The sequence below is a fragment of the Lemur catta genome, chromosome 15, assembly GCF_020740605.2.
Source record: "Lemur catta isolate mLemCat1 chromosome 15, mLemCat1.pri, whole genome shotgun sequence".
Lineage (NCBI taxonomy): Eukaryota > Metazoa > Chordata > Mammalia > Primates > Lemuridae > Lemur > Lemur catta.
In genome coordinates, this window is record NC_059142.1 from 12,561,422 (window position 1) to 12,581,337 (window position 19,916).

The 19,916-nt window shown below is 51.0% G+C and overlaps 2 protein-coding genes across 5 annotated transcripts; one reads left to right on the forward strand and one right to left on the reverse strand.

The window, feature by feature from the left end:
• Positions 1-871: 871 nt before the first annotated feature.
• C15H17orf114 (chromosome 15 C17orf114 homolog) lies at positions 872-2,001 on the reverse strand. The gene is made up of 2 exons (XM_045527094.1): positions 1,915-2,001; positions 872-1,165 (listed from the first exon to the last, which is right to left on the reverse strand). Exons 1-2 carry the CDS (start codon positions 1,985-1,987, stop codon positions 999-1,001), a joined length of 240 nt encoding a protein of 79 aa, XP_045383050.1. The 5' UTR covers positions 1,988-2,001; the 3' UTR covers positions 872-998.
• A 3,654-nt stretch (positions 2,002-5,655) lies between these two features.
• On the forward strand, positions 5,656-17,585 carry PLD2 (phospholipase D2). Of its 4 annotated transcripts, none has more exons than XM_045527095.1 (25): positions 5,656-6,076; positions 6,275-6,381; positions 6,472-6,602; positions 6,705-6,847; positions 7,230-7,335; positions 7,429-7,494; positions 7,635-7,693; positions 7,834-7,926; positions 8,018-8,170; positions 8,625-8,774; positions 11,155-11,238; positions 11,382-11,460; positions 12,216-12,326; positions 12,507-12,677; positions 13,040-13,166; positions 13,357-13,475; positions 13,566-13,679; positions 13,775-13,879; positions 14,087-14,175; positions 14,284-14,397; positions 14,561-14,610; positions 15,240-15,374; positions 15,598-15,751; positions 16,430-16,544; positions 16,805-17,585. In XM_045527095.1, the coding sequence occupies exons 2-25, from the start codon at positions 6,276-6,278 to the stop codon at positions 17,027-17,029; spliced, it is 2,799 nt and encodes a 932-aa protein (XP_045383051.1). In that variant the 5' UTR covers positions 5,656-6,076; position 6,275; the 3' UTR covers positions 17,030-17,585. The 4 variants fall into 4 exon arrangements, with proteins under 4 accessions (XP_045383051.1, XP_045383052.1, XP_045383053.1 ...); XM_045527096.1 differs by having other exon boundaries at positions 12,507-12,527; XM_045527097.1 differs by lacking the exon at positions 12,507-12,677.
• The last annotated feature ends 2,331 nt before the right edge of the window (positions 17,586-19,916 follow it).

A 19,916-nucleotide genomic window follows, 5' to 3' on the forward strand; every position in this document is an offset into this window, starting at 1 on the left:
TTATTTTCTGTTTCCTAGAACCTCTGGGATTTTGCACTTACACTTGCTATATTTTCTGACTGGGACTGTTCTTCCATGATTTTTTTTTTTAATTAACTTTATTTTTTAGAACAGTTTTAGGTTCATAGCAAAATTGAGTGGAAGGTACAGAGATTTTCCTTATGTTACCTGTCCCCACAAATGCACAGCCTCCCCCAATATCAACATCCTGCCCCAGAGCTGTACATTTGTTAGAACTGGTGGACCTACACTGACACCATCCCCTGGTTTTCACATGGCTACTCATCATTCAGGTCTCAGCTCAAATGTCACGTCTTCAGGAAGGCCTTTCCTGACCACCTGAAATTAAAGCAACATCACCCTTCCCTGCACCACTCTCACATTACCCTGTTTAATTTTCTTCAGAGCAACACTTATTACTATCTCATATTATCATGCTTATTTGTTTACTTATATCTTATTATCTGCCTCCCCCTTCTAGAAAGCTCAATGAGAAGAGAGAATTCTTTCTTCTTGGTTCATGATACATCCTCAGTGCCTGGCAGGGGGGTGGACATTCGATATTTATTGAATGAATATTCTCCCTAACCCTGTCTGCCATCCTGCCTAGCCCCCAGCCGCCCAAACGACTCTCACCACAGTCAACTCTAAAGCTTAACTTCAGCAAACTTTTACTTTCCTCCTAACCACACCTGGGCTCTGCATTAGAACAGCTGCCTTGTATTTGTATTCACCCTGTATTCACCATTCCTGTGTTGCCACTCCCACCCCATGCAAAACTTCCCACATCAGCCCCATAACCCAGTACTAGCACCTTGCACTCTCCTCCTTTACTCCCCAACCCCAACCCTCCCCCACCCACACACAACACTTGGCAACTCTGAAAGTATTTAATGAGAGAGTTATAAGTGACTTGGGGAGCCAGACACTGGGATCACAGAAATGGGAGAAGGAGGATTGCCAAGCCTTCCTGGAGTTTCAGCACTTGGTTGTCCCCTTTAAATGGTGGAGTCATTGGCTGATGCTATGTCATGCAGCTGGTGGCGGAAGGAGAGTCGGGCTTTCCTGCTGAAGTAGGCACCAGCATCTGGCAAGGGTATCCCTCCCTCAGCTACAGTGGGGGCTGTAGCTGGGCTGGGATCTGAAGGGGCAGCAGGACCCAGGCCTAAAAGGGAGAGATCCAAGGAAGAAGAAGGAAGTTGTGGGTCAGGGTTCAACTCCTCCTCACTCCCTACTCAGGGCTGAGGAAGAAGGAAGCTAGGGAAGACACCTGGGGGCCTGGGGGTGGTAAGGAGTGCTGGTGGCAGCAGCAGGGAGAAGGAGAGGGAGGGGGGATCTTGCCCAGCAAGGAGGGCTGGCTCTCAGGCATGCAACCTGTGCAGTTGCACAGGGTGCCCCCTACTCAGAAGGGTCAGTCTAGCTCACAGCAACCTCAAACTCCTGGGCTCAAATGATCCTCCTGCCTCAGCTTCCCAAGTAGCTGGGACTACAGGCTCAAGCCACCACGCCTGGCTAATTTTTTCTATTTTTAGTTATCTGGCTAATTTCTTTCTATTTTTAGTACTGACAGGGTCTTGCTCTTGCTAAGGCTGATCTTGAACTCTTGACCTAAGCGATCCTCCCGCCTAGCCTCCCAGAGTGCTAGGATTATAGGTGTGAGCCACCATGCTCGGCCTAGTGCTCTGCTTTCACCATCTTGGAATTCTTAAACTTTTAACAAGGGGCCCCACTTTTTCATTTTGCACTGGGCCCTAGGAAGTATTTAGCCAGTCCTGTGAAGACTTGAGTGATCCACCTCCCACCCAGGGAGAGAGATGATCCTTTTCCCTTTGCTGGTTTGGGCATTTATCTTTTTCCCCAATGCAATTGTCTATCTGCCTGACAGCCCCTTTTGCCGTAAGTACATCCCCATACCTGCGCCTCTTTCAGTCCCCCGCTGTCTCCAGCACCCGCACCATGGGAAACACCATGCCCCCTTCAGACCCATCTCAACAGTGGAGGAGACCGAGTTGCTAGGAATGGCCAGGAGGGCCTCAGGAGGAGGGGTGTGGTTTCCAAGCCCCCCCACCACGGGCAAAACTACCACTTAGCCTCAGACTGCCTGGTGATTATAGGCGCCAGGAGATGGAAGGGGGAGAGGAGGGAGAAGGGAAGAGGTGGGGGGATACTCTCATTCAAACACCTATTCTTTTATGCCCCCTTAATTGGGGGGTTCTCTCTGATCCCCATGGAGAAGCAGGAGATTGGGAGGGGTGGCATGGCAGAGACAGACACACAGGTGCTGTGACAGACAGATACAGTGAAAATTAAGCACAGCAATACCTGACAACTTGGTGCCAGGCTGACACTGCTGGGGATTTGTTTGTATTTTAGAATGAGAATTGAAGTGCCCGAGATGTAAAGCTTTAAAGAATATTTTTTTTAGGACGAGAAACTTTACTAGCCAAGGAAATGTTTTCATTAAGTGGCCTGATAGCTCTTCTCCCATTTTGAAGATAGTTGTAATTGATTAATTATGCTATTTCATCTCATTGAATCATATCAGTGATCTTTTGAGGTAACTGTTATTACTACCGTGATTTTACAGATGAGGAAGATAAGATGCAAAATAAGATAATATGCTCAAAATCACACAGTTATCATCCAAACAGAAACCACAATCCCCTCAGAACGCTCACGCTGAGTCAATCTGACCCCAGAGTCCACACTCTTCCCAGTGAGCTTCCCAAGCATGTCCACAGTCACTGATGCCCTCAGCCAGGTCTGGGGTGGCCAGAGCCCAGGCTGGGAGCCTCAGGTCCAGAACACCCTAGCCAAGGGCTCTAAGTGCCCTCAAGTAAAGCTGTGCAAATGCTGTATCGTCCTTCCCTAAGAGTGCCACCATGTGGGAAATGTTAGGATGCACTGTCGATTCTACTGTACTGCCTGACTTACACACAAACGTTTGGTTTTTGTTTTTTAAATGAACTTTACTGAAGTAAAAATGTACAAATGTCTTAATGTACAGTTTCATAAGCATTGGCAAGTGTATACACCCATGCAATCATGAGTCCTATCATCACCCTGGAATGTTCCCTTGTGTGCCCTTTATAGGCAATCTATTCCCCACACCCTGCCACAGGCAAATACTGATCTGATTTCCATTACTATAGACTGGTTTTGTCTGTTTTAGAACTTTATATAAATGGAATCTTATTGTATTTCTCATTTGTGTCTAGCTTCTTTCAGCATAATGGTTTTGAAATTCATCCATGTTGTATGTATTAACACTTTATTAATTTTATTTGTGGTTTTAAAACAGCTTTATTGAAATATAATTCACATACCATAAAGTTCACCCTTTTACAGTATACAATTCAGGCCGGGCGTGGTGGCTCATGCCTGTAATCCTAGCACTCTGGGAGGCCAAGGCGGGAGGATCACTCGAGGTCAGGAGTTCAAGACCCCATCTCTACTAAAAATAGAAAGAAATTGGCCAAACAACTAAAAATAGAAAAAAATTAGCCAGGCATGGCGGTGTGTGCCTGTAGTCCCAGCTACTTGGGAGGCTGAGGCAGGAAGATCACTTGAGCCCAGGAGTTTAAGGTTGCTGTGAGCTAGGCTGACACCATGGCACTCTAGCCTAGGCAAGACAGTGAGACTTTGTCTCAAAAAAATAAAATAAATAAAATATACAATTCAGTGTTTTTTTACTATATTACAGAATTGTACAACCATCACAACTATATAACATTTTTATCACCCCCAAAAGAAAACCTTGTATCCCTCAGCAGTCATTCTCCATTTTCCCTTCTCCCCAGCCTCTGGCAACCACTAATCTACTTTCTGTCCCTATGAATTTGCTTAATGTTATTTCATGTAAATGGAATTGGGCCTTTTGTGTCTGGCTTCTTTCATTTAGTATGTTTTCAAGGTTCATCCATCAGTACTTAGTTTCTTTTTATGGCTGAATAATATTCCCTTGTATGGATATACCACATTTTATTGATCCATTCATAAGTTAGTGGACATTTGAGTTGTTTCCACTTTTTGGCTATTATGAATATAATGCCATTGTGAATATTTGTGTACAGATTTTTCTGTGGACATAGGTTTTCAATTCTCTCGGATATATACCTAGGAGTTGTTGCTGGGTCATATGGTAACTCAATGTTTAACATTTTGAAGAACTATTTTCTAAAGCAGCTGCACCATTTTAGATTTTATTCAACTTATTGCTGAGTAATGTTCTACTATAGAATATACCACAGATTAATCAAAATCAAAAACTTCTGCTCTTCAAAAGGCATTATTAGTGAGAAAAGGAAAAGACAAGCCATATTCTGGGAGGAAATATTTGCAATACATACATCTAATAAAGGACTTGTATCCTAAATATACAGAGAACTCTTACAATTCAATAATAAGACAAATAATATGATTTTTAAAAAATAAGCAAAAGAACAGACACTTTATAAAAGAAGACATACCAATGGCCAATTAGCACACGAAACATGGTCAACATTAATCTCCAGAGAAATGCAAATAAAATGACAATGATGTACCAATAACACCTATTAGAATGGCCAATACTAAAGATTGACAGTATCTCACCCGGAGATACTGTCCCATCACTTCCCGGAGGCTTCGCATGTTCCTAGGATGGAGTCCCCTGAGAACCTCTTCCCTGCCGGGGGTGAGCTGGACTCCAGCCAGTTACAGATGGAGTCAGATGAGGTGGACACTCTGAAGGAGGGAGAGGACCCAGGTACACATGGTCCTTGGCCATGCTGTGGAATAACTGGAACTACCATACATTGATTTTGGAACTGTACCATGGAACAATCATTTTGAAAAACGGTTTGGCAGTTTCTTAAAGTTAAACATATACTTACATGACCCGGCAGCTCCACTCCTAGCTATTTACTCAAAATAAATGAACACATATATCCACAGTAAGACTTATACGGAAATGTTTATAGGAGCTTTATTCACAATAGACAAAACTAGAGAGAAAGAAATCTGCTTTTTTGAAAAAGATGGAAATATCTTGTCTTTTAGTAACTGAAATAATTTCGTTTCCCCCTGGATTGTAAATTCCAGGATAGCAGGTTCCTTGACTATCTTATTTACTACATACACTCAGTGTCTGACACGGGGTAAGTGCCCAGTAAATGTTTGGTGAATGAATGAAAGAATGCAAGCCTTCATACGTTAATGAATCTGTAGCCATGATTCTTCTGCTCGTACATACGCTATCTGGGCTAGGCCCGATGTGGTCTGTGGCCGCCCCGGGAAGGGGGCATCGGCAGGTCCCGGCTGCGGAGGCGCGTCTGCCGCCAGGGCCGAGGCAGCGCCGGCGACCGGGGCGGCCCCAGCGGAGGAATGTGCGCAACGCCGAGCGCAGACCAGGCGGCGGAAAGGCACGCTCGGACAGACCGCGCGGGACGGACAGACGGACGGACGGACGGCTGACCCCCTGGCCAGACGCACCAAGCGGGCCGCGAGCCCCGCGGGGCAGAGGGTGCCCCCGGGCAAAGCGCTGCGGCCAGGACGCCGCGCAGGGCCGCGGGCGGCGGGGGCGGGACAGACGAGAATCCGGCGGAGGTGAGGCCGAGGGGCCGTCCCGCCCCCGAGGGCAGGCCCTGAGCCCCGGCCTCGCCCCGCCCGGCCCGCAGGGGTGTGGGCCCCGGCTGCGCTCCGCTCGGCTCCCTTTGCTCGCGAGCCGGCTCCTGCTGCCAGGGTGCGGGGGCCGGGAAGGGGCGCCGCGGAGGTCCCGGGCCCCGGAAATCGGGCGGAGACGGGAACCGGCTTGGGCTGCGGGGCCGCCTGACTCAGCCGCACGCTCAGACTTCGGGTTTCTCTCCCGGGCCGGAGCGCGTAACTTCCTCATTCCCGCCTGGACCCCCGCTCCCAGCCCGCTCGGCCTGGCTTGAGCCCTGGCAGCCCCGCCCTCTCTCGACCACCCCGCCCGGGCCCCCTCCCCCGGCTTCTGCGCTGCCCCAGCTCGGGGCCATCCCGGCCTGGCTTGGTGCTCCCCCGGGCTCTGCTTACGGGCCAGGGGCCAGGACTGAGGGACTCTGGATGAAGCACTGAGGTGAGGGATGGAGGTTAGAGGGGGGTCGGCGGGGCATTGCAGATGGGTGGGGCTGCAATCAGAGAGAGGTTAGGAGCCAGTGGGAGCGAGGCGGGAGGGGAGGATGAGGACCCGTGAGAGAGGGAGGATTTGTGGGGGTTAGGATTGGGGCAGGTTCTGCAGGACACATCACTTCCCGGAGGCTTCGCACGTTCCTAGGATGGAGTCCCCTGAGAACCTCTTCCCTGCCGGGGGTGAGCTGGACTCCAGCCAGTTACAGATGGAGTCAGATGAGGTGGACACTCTGAAGGAGGGAGAGGACCCAGGTACACAGGGAGTACAGATGGCCCCCGGGGAGGGGAGAGAGGAGGTGGAGCCTCCTGGGCTCTACCCTCATGGGCTTTCTTTCCCCCCAGCTGACAGGATGCACCCCTTTCTGGCGATCTATGACCTTAAACCTCTGAAAGTGCGCCCATTGGTGTTCGCCACCGGAGTCCCTGTCACAGCCCAGGTGGTGGGCACTGAAAGATACACCAGTGGATCCAAGGTGGCTGGCTGGCACCAGAGAGGAGGGGAAAGGGAGGGCTGACCAGAGCCGGGGGGCTGGGGCCCAACCAGGGGACATCAACTCAGTTCCTCACACCCCCAGGTGGGAACCTGCACTCTGTATTCTGTCCGCTTGACTCATGGAGACTTTACCTGGACAACCAAGAAGAAGTTCCGTCATTTCCAGGAGCTGCATCGGGACCTCCTGAGACACAAAGTCTTGATGAGCCTGCTCCCTCTGGCTCGGTGAGCGGGACCAGACTGCTTCCTGTGAAGGGCAGGTGCCTCTCGCCCTCCTTTCTGCCTGTCTCACCCCCAGCTACAGCTTTCCTCCTCCACTTTCCTTCCTCCGACTCCGGCCACTGGGCCCCCTTCCCTTGTCCCCGGTTACTAGGAGACTGTCCCTGCTCAGCTCTCCCTGTCCACAGTTCTGTGCCAATATCTCAGCTGGGCTGGATGCCCAAAATGCCCTTGGCAGCCTCCCCCTTCTCTTGTCTCCATTTCCAAACTAGGGGCCCTTCTTTCTGCCAGCCTCTAAGGCCTCCTCCAAGACCACAAGTCCAGTGCTTCAGGACCCAATCTCCCAGCCTCCCAGCCCTTCCCTGATCCTCACCCCATCTTTCCACAGCTTTGCAGTTGCCTATTCTCCCACCAGAGAGGCAGCCAACAGGGAGATGCCTTCTCTGCCCCGAGCAGGTCCTGAGGGCTCCACCAGACATGCAGCCAGCAAACAGGTGCGACCAGACACCATGTCCTCTGGGAAGGCGTTTGGTGTGAAAATGGCTCTGGTCCCATCTGTGTCTCCCTCTCTCCCATCCCCACTTCAGAAATACCTGGAGAATTACCTCAACCGCCTCCTGACCATGTCTTTCTACCGCAACTACCATGCCATGGTAAGGTCCAGGGACTGGATGCCTGGGTCTTTGGAGGTGGAGCAGGATAGTCAGACCCTCAAGAGGGCAGAGGGCCGGTCGGTAGGGGATGAGGGGCTGAAAGCCAGGTCTCTCCTCTGAGCTTTTGTCTTCCTCTGCAGACAGAGTTCCTGGAAGTCAGTCAGCTGTCCTTTATCCCAGACCTGGGCACCAAAGGACTGTGAGTGTCTGACACCCTTCACCCAGGTGTCTGTAGACATCACTCTTGATTTCTCCCTGCCCGAGAATGGGGCAAGCAGTGCAGGGTGGGCTGGGGCTCTGGAGTCCTCATCTAGCACCTTGTCCCAATTGTCCCCACAGGGAGGGGGTGATCCGGAAGCGCTCAGGCGGCCACCGTGTTCCCGGCCTCACCTGCTGTGGCCGAGACCAAGTCTGTTATCGCTGGTCCAAGAGGTGAGGGCTGGGGCCGAGCAGCTGGGCAGTGGGTGGGTGAGGAAGGAGATGGCAAGGGCAGGGAGGAACGCACGGAGCCCTTCTGCTCCAGGTGGCTGGTGGTGAAGGACTCCTTCCTGCTGTACATGTGCCTCGAGACTGGCACCATCTCATTTGTTCAGCTCTTCGACCCTGGCTTCGAGGTGCAGGTGGGAAAAAGGAGCACAGAGACACGGTATGGGGTGCGGATCGACACCTCCCACAGGTAAGGCCTCCCTGGCGTCAGAGACACCTGGGGAATGGAGAGCCAGCCCACGGCCCTGAGGGGAGTTGAGTAGGAGAGACCACGGGAGAGAGGAAGATTTTTTCCACTCGCTTGGACCTGGTCATAGTTTTGAACCAGGGAGCTGGGCCAGCCAGATGCTTGACACTGCTCTTCGGTCTGGGCCCAAAGAAAGGGGGTTAGTAAAAGCCTGGGGCCGGAGCTCCCAATATAAAAGAAAAGGAATTCCATTCTTTCATTTGTTCATTCCACAAACCTGAGTGACAATACCAGTTGCTAGGGATCCAACTGTGAATGAGGCAGAGATACATGCTCTGTCCCTGTGGAGCTGTGATTAGGGACCAAGGGAGGAAGTGGGAAAGAAGGGTGGAGTCTCTTGGCAAGGCCACAGGGTGAACGGTGAGGATTAGTGGTCCTTCTCATTGCTCCTGTCCAGGTCCCTGATTCTCAAGTGTAGCAGCTACCGGCAGGCGCGGTGGTGGGGCCAGGAGATCACTGAGCTGGCACAGGGACCAGGCAAAGACTTCTTGAAGCTACACCGGCATGACAGCTATGCCCCACCCCGGTCTGGGACCTTGGCCCGGTGGTGAGACCCTGACATCCCTTCTGGGCTTGTCTGTGGCCTTCTTGATCCCTCAATATTCTCTGAGTCCTTGATTCTCTCTTTTGTGTCCTCTGACCCCTTCTGACTTCAATGACCCCTCTCTGTGACTATTCTAATCTCCCTGATTCTTGACCTCTTTAACCATGTTGATCTCTCTGATTTCCCTCTGACCTTTCTGACCCCCAAATTTGGTAATCTACTCTGACTTTTGACCTCTTCTGAGAGTGCCCCATTTATCCCCTTTACTACACTATCTGTTCTCTATGATCTCCTCAAATCTCTCCTTTATTCCTCATTTAATAAATATTTTCTGAGCAGGTACTATGTGCTTAGAATAAGAGCTGGCAATAAGAGACAGGCTCCTCTGGTTTAGGGAAGGAGGTGATCTCGTCATGAGATGATGTGGACTTGCCATACTGGTGACAGATACAGGGTGATGAGCACAGAGCAGGGGGCAGCTACCCCAGTGTGAGGCTGTCAAGACAGGTGTCCAGGAGAAGGTAACCCTGAGGTTTGCCTTAGCAAGATAAAGAAAACAGTCCAGGCAGAGAATATAGAAATAGCCTGGCGTGTTTGGGTACCACCGGGACTAATTGTTGTTGCAGAGTGAGGAGGGGCGCTCAGAGGAGGGTCTGGGAGTTGGCAGCATCCTTATTAGTGGATTAAGCTGAAGGGGTTGAACTTTATCATAGGCAGAGGGAGTCATGGAAGGAATTTTTTCTCAGAGGTGCTGTCGATATATATATTTTTAAACATAAGAAGTAATAATAGCTAATACTTATGTAGCATTTACTAAGTGCCAGGAACAAAGTGTTTTACATGTATTAACCTATTGGATCCTCATAACAGCTCTGTGGGGTGGGTACAGTAGTTATCTCCACTTTACAGATGAGAAAAGGGGCAAGGGGAGGCTAAGGAATTTGCCCAAGGTTATATACCCTGTAAACAGTGGAATCAGGATTCAAATCTAGACAGTCTGGGTCAAGACTTTGCTCTTGACTGGGCACGGTGGCTCACTCCTGTAATCCCAGAGCTTTGGGAGCCTGAGGCAAGAGGATCGCTTGAGGCCAGGAATCTGAGACCAGCTTGAGCAAGAGTGAGATCCTGTCTCAACAAAAAAATTTAAAAAGTTAGCCAGCCATGGTGGTGTGTGGCTATAGTCCCAGCTACTTGGGAGGCTGAGGCGGGAAGATCATTTGAGCCCAGGGGTACTAGGTTGCAGTGAGCTATGATTGAGCTACTACTGTATTCCAGCCTGGGCAACAGAGCTAGACCCTGTCTCTTAAAAATTTTTATAAACAATTAAAATTGTTATAAAAATTCAAACAATACAGTAGTAACACATTAATTAGAAAATTAAAGTTCCCATTCATCACACAGCCCTGTACCCCACCACTTCTTCCCGGCAGCCCCTCCTGACAACTCCATTTCTGTTCACGAAAGTAAAGCTGGCAGTAGTTTGATATCTAGAACCTAGGACCTAGATCTTTTCCTGCATGTTTTCATATGCACATGCACGTTACTTTTTGTTTTAATGTAAATCAGATCACAGACCCTCTTCTGTGCCTTTTTTTCCAGTTAATACATGTATTAGAGATTAGATATTTAGGTTATTTCCCATTTTTCACTCTTACGATGCTGCAGTAAATACAATCTTTGTGTAAACATTTTATAGGGTGAATTCCTAGAAACAGAATTACCATGGACTCCCTCCCTTCCCCTCCCCTTCTACCAAAAAAGAAAGGAAAAAAAGTTACTGTGAGTATTTAATGGTATTAAAGGATGTGTTCATTTAATAGTTTGATAGACACTGCTAAATTATCTTCTAAAAGGTATAAATAACCAATATATATTCCCATGGTCTCTGAGAATACCTACTTCCCCATACACTAATATTGAATGTTACCAATGATTTTAATTTTTGATAATCTGGTAGAGTTTTTAAAAAATGTTATTTCACTTTAATTTCAGTGTCCTTGTTTACTAGAGAAATGGAACATCATTTCCCATGATTGACCATTTTAATTTCATCTGTGAACTGTCAGTTCTTATTCTTTGCTCATTTTTCAGTTGGCTATGTCTTTTTCTTATTGATTTGTTGGTGTTCCTTATATATGATGTATTAGTTCTCTCAATCTTCAGTTGATTTCTTTAGTTTATTGGGTCTTTTGTAATTTTTGTTTTGATTTAGCTCATAATGGTCATCCCCACTTTGATATATCCAATACCATCTGTCCTCTCTGATCATTCCTGATCTTTGACCCTGCTGTCACCTCTGACCCATGCCTGTCCTCCGGTCTTCACTCTCCAGAGCTTTCTGGCTTCTGGCTCCCCTGACCTCCTTGGCTTGGGCTCCCCCCAGGTTTGTGAATGGGGCAGGTTACTTTGCTGCTGTGGCAGATGCCATCCTGCAAGCACGAGAGGAGATTTTCATCACAGACTGGTGGTGAGTGGGGAAAGGCTCACGGAGGAAGGGACAGGACTGGGCCTGGGGCCGATCAGCATATGGGTTGGAGGAGGGAGGAGAAGGGGAGGCGTGGCTGGTTGTCTGGGCATAGCTTGCCCCTCATCCCCTCCCCTGAATCCCAGGTTGAGTCCTGAGGTTTACCTGAAGCGTCCGGCCCACTCAGATGACTGGAGACTGGACATTATGCTCAAGAGGAAGGCGGTGAGGAGAGTGATCAGGCTGCAGGGGGCTCAGGGTTTGCTTGTGGGTGGAGGTTGATTAGAAGGACTGCAGTGTGGGAGAAGGTAGGGAATCTGAGGCTTCAGGGGAGGGCGAGTGCCCATCCTGTCAGATATCGCCTCCTCCCTCTGCCTCTTCCCTGAGGAGTACTGCTAGCTTCCTCTTCATGCTCCCCTCCACCTGGCAGAGACTTCCCTCCCAGTACCCCAATCACTTTATTGTGTTACCTGAGAGTGCACATGTCTACTCTCTCACTGGGCTGATTAATATCACTAGTTGCAGTCCAAGGCACAGTGCCTGCCTCTGTGGATGTTGATGGATGGGAGGAAGGATACAAGGATGAAGGAGGGTGGCTGGCAAGTGGATGGATAGAGGATAGAAAGGGAGATGGATGGGAGAATATGAGTTGGAAAAGTGGAGGGACAGGAGGGTGAGGGTAGATGGATGGATGCATGACAGTAGATGAGGGGAAGAGTAAATGGTTGGGAGATGGATACAGAGATAATGCAGGGTAGGTGGCTAGATGTGTGGATGGATGAGTGCGCAAGCAGACAGATCACATTCAATCTAAGTTTGCTGCATGCAGCAAAGCAAGGTATATGTGGCAGAACCTCTAGGATCTCCAGGCAGGGTGGAGGGACATACAGGGATCCCCTGAGCATGGGGAGGGGTTTGGGAGGGTGGAAAGGGGCCGCTCTGGGAGAGCCACTAGGATCTGATTCCTCACTCACCACCAGGAGGAGGGTGTCCGTGTGTCCGTACTGCTGTTTAAGGAAGTGGAATTAGCCTTGGGCATCAACAGTGGCTATAGCAAGAGAGCTCTGATGCTGCTGCACCCCAACATAAAGGTGACTCTCGGGCCTTGGAGACCCTTCCCACAGTAGAACCCTCCTCACCACACGTTCCCAGCCCTGAGCCCTCTCTCTCCTGGAAGTCTCATCCTCCCATCTTCCTGTTCTCCCTCCCAGTGCCTCTTCTGTCTTCCCGTACCTGAACCACCCTCATGAACATGTCCTTACCTGCTCCAGGTGATGCGCCACCCAGACCAGGTGACGCTGTGGGCCCATCATGAGAAGCTCCTGGTGGTAGACCAAGTAGTGGCCTTCCTGGGTGGGCTGGACCTTGCCTATGGCCGCTGGGATGACCTGCACTACCGCCTGACTGACCTTGGGGACTCCTCTGAGTCAGCTGCCTCACAGGTAGCTCCCTGGAGGCCTTCCTGAGCGCCCCCAAACTCAGATAACCCAAATCCACACCCCTTCCCAGCTCCAGCCTCCCCCCACCCCAATCATTGCCGGCACTGCCCACCTCAGAGTTCCTCAGCCTTTCTGGGACTGCAAGAACCCACTTAGAAAACACTATAACCCAGTGCCATCTAAGGGTATTGGATGGCCAATGCAGCCAAAGGGGAGGGCTGGGCAGTGAAATTCTCTCTGTCTCATTCTCACTGTCTCTGTCTCTCTCACACTCTTTCAGTGCTCCTATCTTCTCTTTGGCCCTGGCTCTGGCTGGCCCCCCATGACCTCCCCTTGCCCCTGGCTTGGGTATGTTCCCCCTACAGCCTCCCACCCCGTGCCCAGACTCTCCGGCCACCCCAGACCTCTCTCACAATCAATTCTTCTGGCTGGGCAAGGACTACAGCAATCTTATCACCAAGGATTGGGTGCAGCTGGACAGGCCTTTTGAAGGTGAGCCCCCCTCTTCCAAAGCCCCCGGGAGCTGGGAGCAGGGGCAGAAGTTGGGGCTGGGACTGAGGATGAGACGAGAGGGGCCAAGGATAGTGCAGCTTTGCTTCCAGCAGTCTCCTCCTCCTCCCTGCCCTAAGTATCCCTAAGAGACCAGGTCTGACCACTCCCCTGACTGTCCTGCAACCCCCAGATTTCATTGACAGGGATACTACACCCCGGATGCCATGGCGAGATGTTGGGGTGATTGTCCATGGCCTGCCTGCCCGGGACCTCTCCCGGCACTTCATCCAGCGCTGGAACTTCACCAAGGTGCTCACCCCTCCAGTGGGGGCTGGAAGTAGGGAGGGAGGCAGGGTCAGCTTGCCACCTCCTGCTGACTCTGCCATCCCTCCACCTCAGACCACCAAGGCCAAGTACAAGACACCTATGTATCCGTACCTGCTGCCCAAGTCCACCAGCACCGCAAACCAGCTCCCCTTCACGCTCCCAGGGGGACAGTGCACCACTGTGCAGGTGAGGCTCCTCACTTCAGCCAGCGCCCAGCTTACTCTCCCCCAGTCTCCACCTCTCCTGGGACTGGAACCACTTCATACTCACTGTCCCTCTAGGTCTTGCGGTCAGTGGACCGCTGGTCAGCAGGGACTTTGGAGAACTCCATCCTCAACGCCTACCTGCACACCATCAGAGAGAGCCAGCACTTCCTCTACATTGAGGTCTGGCTGGGTGAGGGTAGAGGGAGAGAATGGACTGGAAGTCCCAGGAGAGAGACCTGGGAAGTCACTGGGGCCATCACTGGGGGCTGCTGTAGCTGGGCTGGAACAGGAGCAGATGCCTGGAGCCTGGAAGCGGGGACAGGGCTGGGAGCTGAGGGCAGGGCCTGGGGCCACACTGCTGATGTCTGTCTCTGCTCCCTGCCATAGAATCAGTTCTTCATTAGCTGCTCAGATGGGCGGACGGTTCTGAATAAGGTGGGCGATGAGATTGTGGACAGAATCCTGAAGGCCCACAAGTAAGGTGGATGGTCCGGAAGGTGGGGGCTGTGAGCGTGGCTCAAGCCCCACTGGAGGGGGTGGGGTTTGAGGGACCGGTCACACCTCTGACTCCAGCCTCTCCCCAGACAGGGGCAGTGTTTCCGAGTCTACGTGCTTTTGCCCTTGCTCCCAGGCTTTGAGGGTGACATCTCCACAGGTGGTGGCAACTCCATCCAAGCCATTCTGCACTTTACTTACAGGTACAGACCCCCAGCCAGACTCTGCCTCTCAATGTCCACCCCCCCATGCCCCTTCCTGACTCTGTCCTGATCCCTCCCTGCTGGACCTTTGAGGCTATGACTCTCCTGACCTCCCTTTCCCTCCCCCAGCCTCTACCATCCTCACCCTTTTTTTTCCTCTCAGGACCCTGTGTCGTGGGGAGTATTCAATCCTACACCGCCTGAAAGCAGCCAGTGAGTGCCAGGGACTGGGGGTTCAAGCCCTGGGCCCTGGGGAGAGGGAGATTGGGGAGTGTAGGCCTGGGAATGTGGGGAAGGAGGCTGTCATTCTTGTGTGCCTCCGAGGCTGTTCAAACCACAGGTGGCGGGCCGGGCACGGTGGCTCACGCCTGTAATCCTAGCACTCTGGGAGGCCGAGGTGGGTGGATTGCTTGAGGTCAGGAGTTCGACACCAGCCTGAGCAAGAGCGAGACCCCGTCTCTACTAAAAATAGAAACAAATTAGCTGGCCAACTAAAATATATATAGAAAAGATTAGCCGGGCATGGTGGCACATGCCTGTAGTCCCAGCTACTTGGGAGGCTGAGGCAGAAGGATCACTTAAGCCCAGGAGTTTGAGGTTGCTGTGAGCTAGGCTGACGCCATGGCACTCACTCTAGCCCGGGTAACAAAGTGACACTCTGTCTCAAAAAAAAAAAAAAACAAAAAACCACAAGTGGCTTTTCACTGCAGGGAGAATTATATAGACCAGACTCTAGGAAGGCCTCCTGAAGTGAGAGGAGAGGTGGGACAGGGCTCCATCTGCACACAGGGGGCACCTTGACCCTACTCCCCTCTCGCCTACCCCGTCTCTCTTGTGCACAGTGGGGACCGCGTGGCGGGACTATATTTCCATCTGCGGGCTTCGCACTCATGGAGAGCTGGGCGGGCACCCAGTCTCAGAGCTCATCTACATCCACAGCAAGTTGCTTATTGCGGATGATCGGACAGTCATCATTGGTCAGAGCCAGATCTGGGCCCCTGGCAGCGAGACGAGGGTGGAGGGGGACAGAGGGATGAGGGAGTGGGATGACAGGATGACAGGGACTGCAGGCTGAGTTTCATGTGGGGGTGGAGGGGAAAGAAGGTGTTGCCCTCGGGCCAGTGCCCTGCTAAAGGTGATGGAGCATGGGGGTGGTTCCCCTGGGCCCAGACAGACATAGTGTGTCCCCCATACCCCTAGGTTCTGCAAATATCAATGACCGGAGCTTACTGGGGAAGCGGGACAGTGAGCTGGCTGTGCTGATTGAGGACACAGAGATGGAACCATCCCTCATGGATGGGGCAGAGTATCAGGCGGGCAGGTTTGCCTCGAGTTTGCGGAAGCACTGTTTCAGGTAGAGCCTGGGTGGGGTGCCACCAGTGGGGTTGATTTGGGGGGTGGGAGGGTGGGGGCGGGTCTGCCTTTTGAGCCAGATGTAATGGCTGCTTAGAAGTAGTACTGGATTCCCAATAGGCACACATCCAGCTTAGGGTATGAGCAAAGCAGGAACACCAAAAAAATGAGAAAAAAATATTTAAAAAATAGTCTGGGGCAGAGTGCAGTGGGTTACGCCTGTAGTCCTAGCACTCTGGGAGGCTGAGGTGGGAGGATTGCTTGAGGTCAGGAGTTTGAGACCAGCCTGAGCAAGAGTGAGACCCCATCTCTACTAAAAATAGAAAAAATTAGCCAGGCATCATGGCACGTGCCTGTAGTGCCAGCTACTCGGGAGGATTGCTGGAGCCCAGTGGTTCGAGGTTGCAGTGAGCTATGATGATACTACTGCACTTTATCCAGGGTGACAGAGTGAGACTCTGTCTCAAAAAAAAAAAAAAGAAAAATTAAAAAATAATTTGTTTTTCTTTAAAGCATCAAAGTAGTCATCAAAGTAGAGACAAATCAAAGTCTGTTGGACTTCTTTACACTTATTTTACTTTTTTATATTGCATTTATTTTAATTACTCGAGTAGGGACCTGGTACTCAGGTTCTCTCGGGATCTTAACTTGGCCCTGCTGGGACCCCTTTCTCCCACAGCGTGATTCTTGGGGCAGATGCCCGGCCAGACCTGGATCTCCGAGACCCTGTCTGTGATGACTTCTTCCAGTTGTGGCAAGAGACAGCTGAGAGAAATGCCAATATCTATGAGCAGGTGGGAGCTTGGGGGGATGGCCTGGGGAAATTTACAGATTATCCTGCTGCGGGGGGCGGATAGAGAAGCCCCTCCACGCCATCATTCTCAGAAGGGGGATGAGAGTCTGGGGAGCATCTGCTGCCAAGGGATTCAGTGGCCTGGGGTCAGTGTGGGGGTGTCAGAGATGGTGTGGGGATGGGAGAGTCCAGCCCAGCCGGGCTTGGCTTCTTGGGAGCATCTCCCCAAGCCTTACTGGCTTCTATGCCCCCTGCCCACAGATCTTCCGCTGCCTGCCGTCTAATGCCACACGTTCCCTACGGACACTCCGGGAGTATGTGGCCGTGGAGCCCCTAGCCACGGTCAGCCCTCCCTTGGCCCGGTCTGAGCTCACCCACATCCAGGGCCATCTGGTGCACTTCCCCCTCAAGTTCCTAGAGGATGAGTCTTTGCTGCCCTCCCTGGGCAGTAAGGAGGGCATGATACCCCTTGAAGTGTGGACATAGCTGAGGCTCCAGCTGGGGAGAGGTCACCAGCTGCTGCACTCCATCAGATCTGGCTCCCTTACCTTAACCCTGAGGTCAGAGGGCAGTGCCCTTTGAGATCTGGGGAGACAGGCATCCCTGAAGGGGACTAAAGAAGTCACAGAAGACCTTTACTTGAGAAGTAGCCAAAGAGGGCACTCCCACCCCTGGGCTGGGGTGGCAGGAGAGAGTCCAAGAGAAGTTCATCCTCCCTGCTGCCCCGTTCAAACCACTACCACGGAGGAGAAGCACAACTCCTGCCAGGGCCACCAGGGTCAAGCCTATTCCAGGAGGAGCAGACTCTGCCCTAGGCCTTCCCCATCTCCCCTTCCTCCTCCTGCCCTTGAACCCCCTCCCTGCCCTAGGGCCTCTCCCAGCCCAGTACTGCCAAGGTAGAGGGAAGAATAAAGCCACTTTTGACTTTAGCCCCCACCAGAGGTGGGAAGGGGGCCACATTAACTCCCTGTACCAATCTGCTGACAGACACTAACTCACTATCCGTTTGATAAGCATTTCATAAATAAAAGTATAGAAAAGGTCCGTGCCTCTTCCTTGGAGGAACTGAGTGCTAGTCTCAGCCTTCCCTCCCTTCCTACACAGGGCACTAGTCCCCTTCACCTTATCTCCACCCCACTCCTTTCTTCTTTCTCCTGTCTCCATCTCTGTTCTACTTGTCTGTGGCTCTGGGAGCTGGGCCACCTGGCTCCTGAGAGGTGTTCATACAGTGCTACCTGGGTAGAAGGAAGAGCAGGGCCAAACCAGGACACCTGGACAGACACTGAGCTCACCTGGCAGCTGCAGATGAGGGAGGTGTGCTGAGAAGGTCCTGGAGAGGCCACCTCTTCTTCAAATGACAGCCCTGGTGGAGGCTTTGGGAAGTCCCTTTGGGAGTGGTTAAGGCTTGAGGTTAGGGAGAACTAGGCCCAAATCCCAGACTTGTCAGTTAGAAGCTAGGTGACTTTGTCAAGTCACATCACTTCTCTGGGCCTCGGTGGTCCCAGGGAAATGGGAATAATACTTACATGACTGGCTTGCTATAAAGACTCACTCAGTCATTGCCTCAAATGTTTATTGAGCACCTGCTATTTGCCAGGCTCAACATTGTGGCACTTACGTTCTGGAGTTTCAACTGTCCAGTACAGTAGCCACTAGCCACATTTGGCTGCTCCAATTTAAATAAATTAAAATGAGAATTAAAAATTTAGTCCCTCACTCATACCACATTTCAGGTGCTCAGGAGCCGCTTGTTGCTAGTGGTTAGCAGATTGGACAGTGCAGCTATAGACCGTTTCTATTGCTGCACAGAGTTCTACTGGACGGCACTGCTCCAGAGGGAAGAGACAGTAAGTGACGTAGTCTCTGAAAGAGCATAGCACATGCACAGAATCAAGGATAGTTACCTTCCAGGAGGGGTATACAGAGAGTTGGTAACTTTAGTTTCTTAAGCTGAGTGGTTAAGTATATGGATTTACACATACACCACCCCTCACACATACACACACATAACTTTTCATAAGTCTGAAATATTTTGCAATTAGAAAAACGATTAGCACAGATCCTGACTCTTGCTGTTCATTCCCCCAGCTTCACTGCCTAAGTCTCAGAAGTGACCACCGAAGCAGGAGAAACCAAGGGGAGCAGAGGGAGGACTTTAGGAAGCCTTCCTGGAAGTGGGGTGTGCTGGGTAGGTGAGGACGTGAAGAGAGGGAATGTTGTTGCCCTGTCCTGCCCTCTCCTTTAAGTCCGGCTCTCAGTCCTCTCAAGAAGCCACTCCAATGCAAGAAATCCCCCTTCCACATTTACCTCATCTCTCCTCTCTCCAAGTACTCATTTGTTAATTAGCCTCATTGTCAGCACTAACTGCCCTTTCCCTAGGGGGACCATTACCTCATTAAAGGAGTAGGGTAGAAGCAGCAGCTGCCCCAGGCTGGGCCAGGGGCAAGGTGAGCTTCTGCTCCACACTGGCCATCTGCCTTCCCCTCCCTCCTCCTGGAGTTTCTTGAATGGAGGCCAACCGCAGTGCAGGGGGACAAAGCAGAGGGCTTAGAATCTGAAAAGTTGGCTCTAGATCCAGAATGGAAAGAGTCCAGCCTCCCTGGGTTGATGGGAGGCCCTGAGGGTGACTGTGCCTGTGCCTCCAGGGATCCTATAATTTGTCTTATTTTTTAAGATTTTAACTTTTCTTGGAGCATGGTCCAGGGCTCCCTCCACCACGTTGTCTCTTCTTAAGTTTTTATTATGGACAACTTATATATATATATATATATATATATATATGTAGATATATATATGTAGAGAATGAACCCTCATGTATCCACGTATGTCCACGTATCCTTACTCTAGCTTCAATAATTATCAGCACGGGCCAGTCTTGTTCTCTTTCCTCCCCACCCCTGAGATTATATTGCCACTTGGGGCTTGAGTGGCCATTTATCCCATCCTTGTGATCTTGATTTGCTCATTCACTCCTTTAGTATCTATATATTAAACACTCTATGAGTTAGGCATTAGTAAATTTACTGAGGACCTAGTATATGCCAAGTGCTTTACATACATAATTTTATTTTATCCTAACCTCTATTTTACAGATGATAGAATTGAGCCTCAGAGAGGTTAATGGTTTGCCTGAAGCACTAATTTCAAATTCCATGCTTTTCCTACTATTCCAAGATCTAAACCTTGAGCTAATACTGTGCCCACCTAGACAACTGATGCCTTCATTAACTGATTTTCTAGTGGGTGCCAGGCCCTGTGTTGAACAAGACCAATATCATTCCTGCCTTTAAGGACTGTGAATTAAAATAAAATCTTAAGCTCCCCCCAGATGACTGAATGGACCCCCTTTTGGCCAAGAGGACCCCAGAAATAC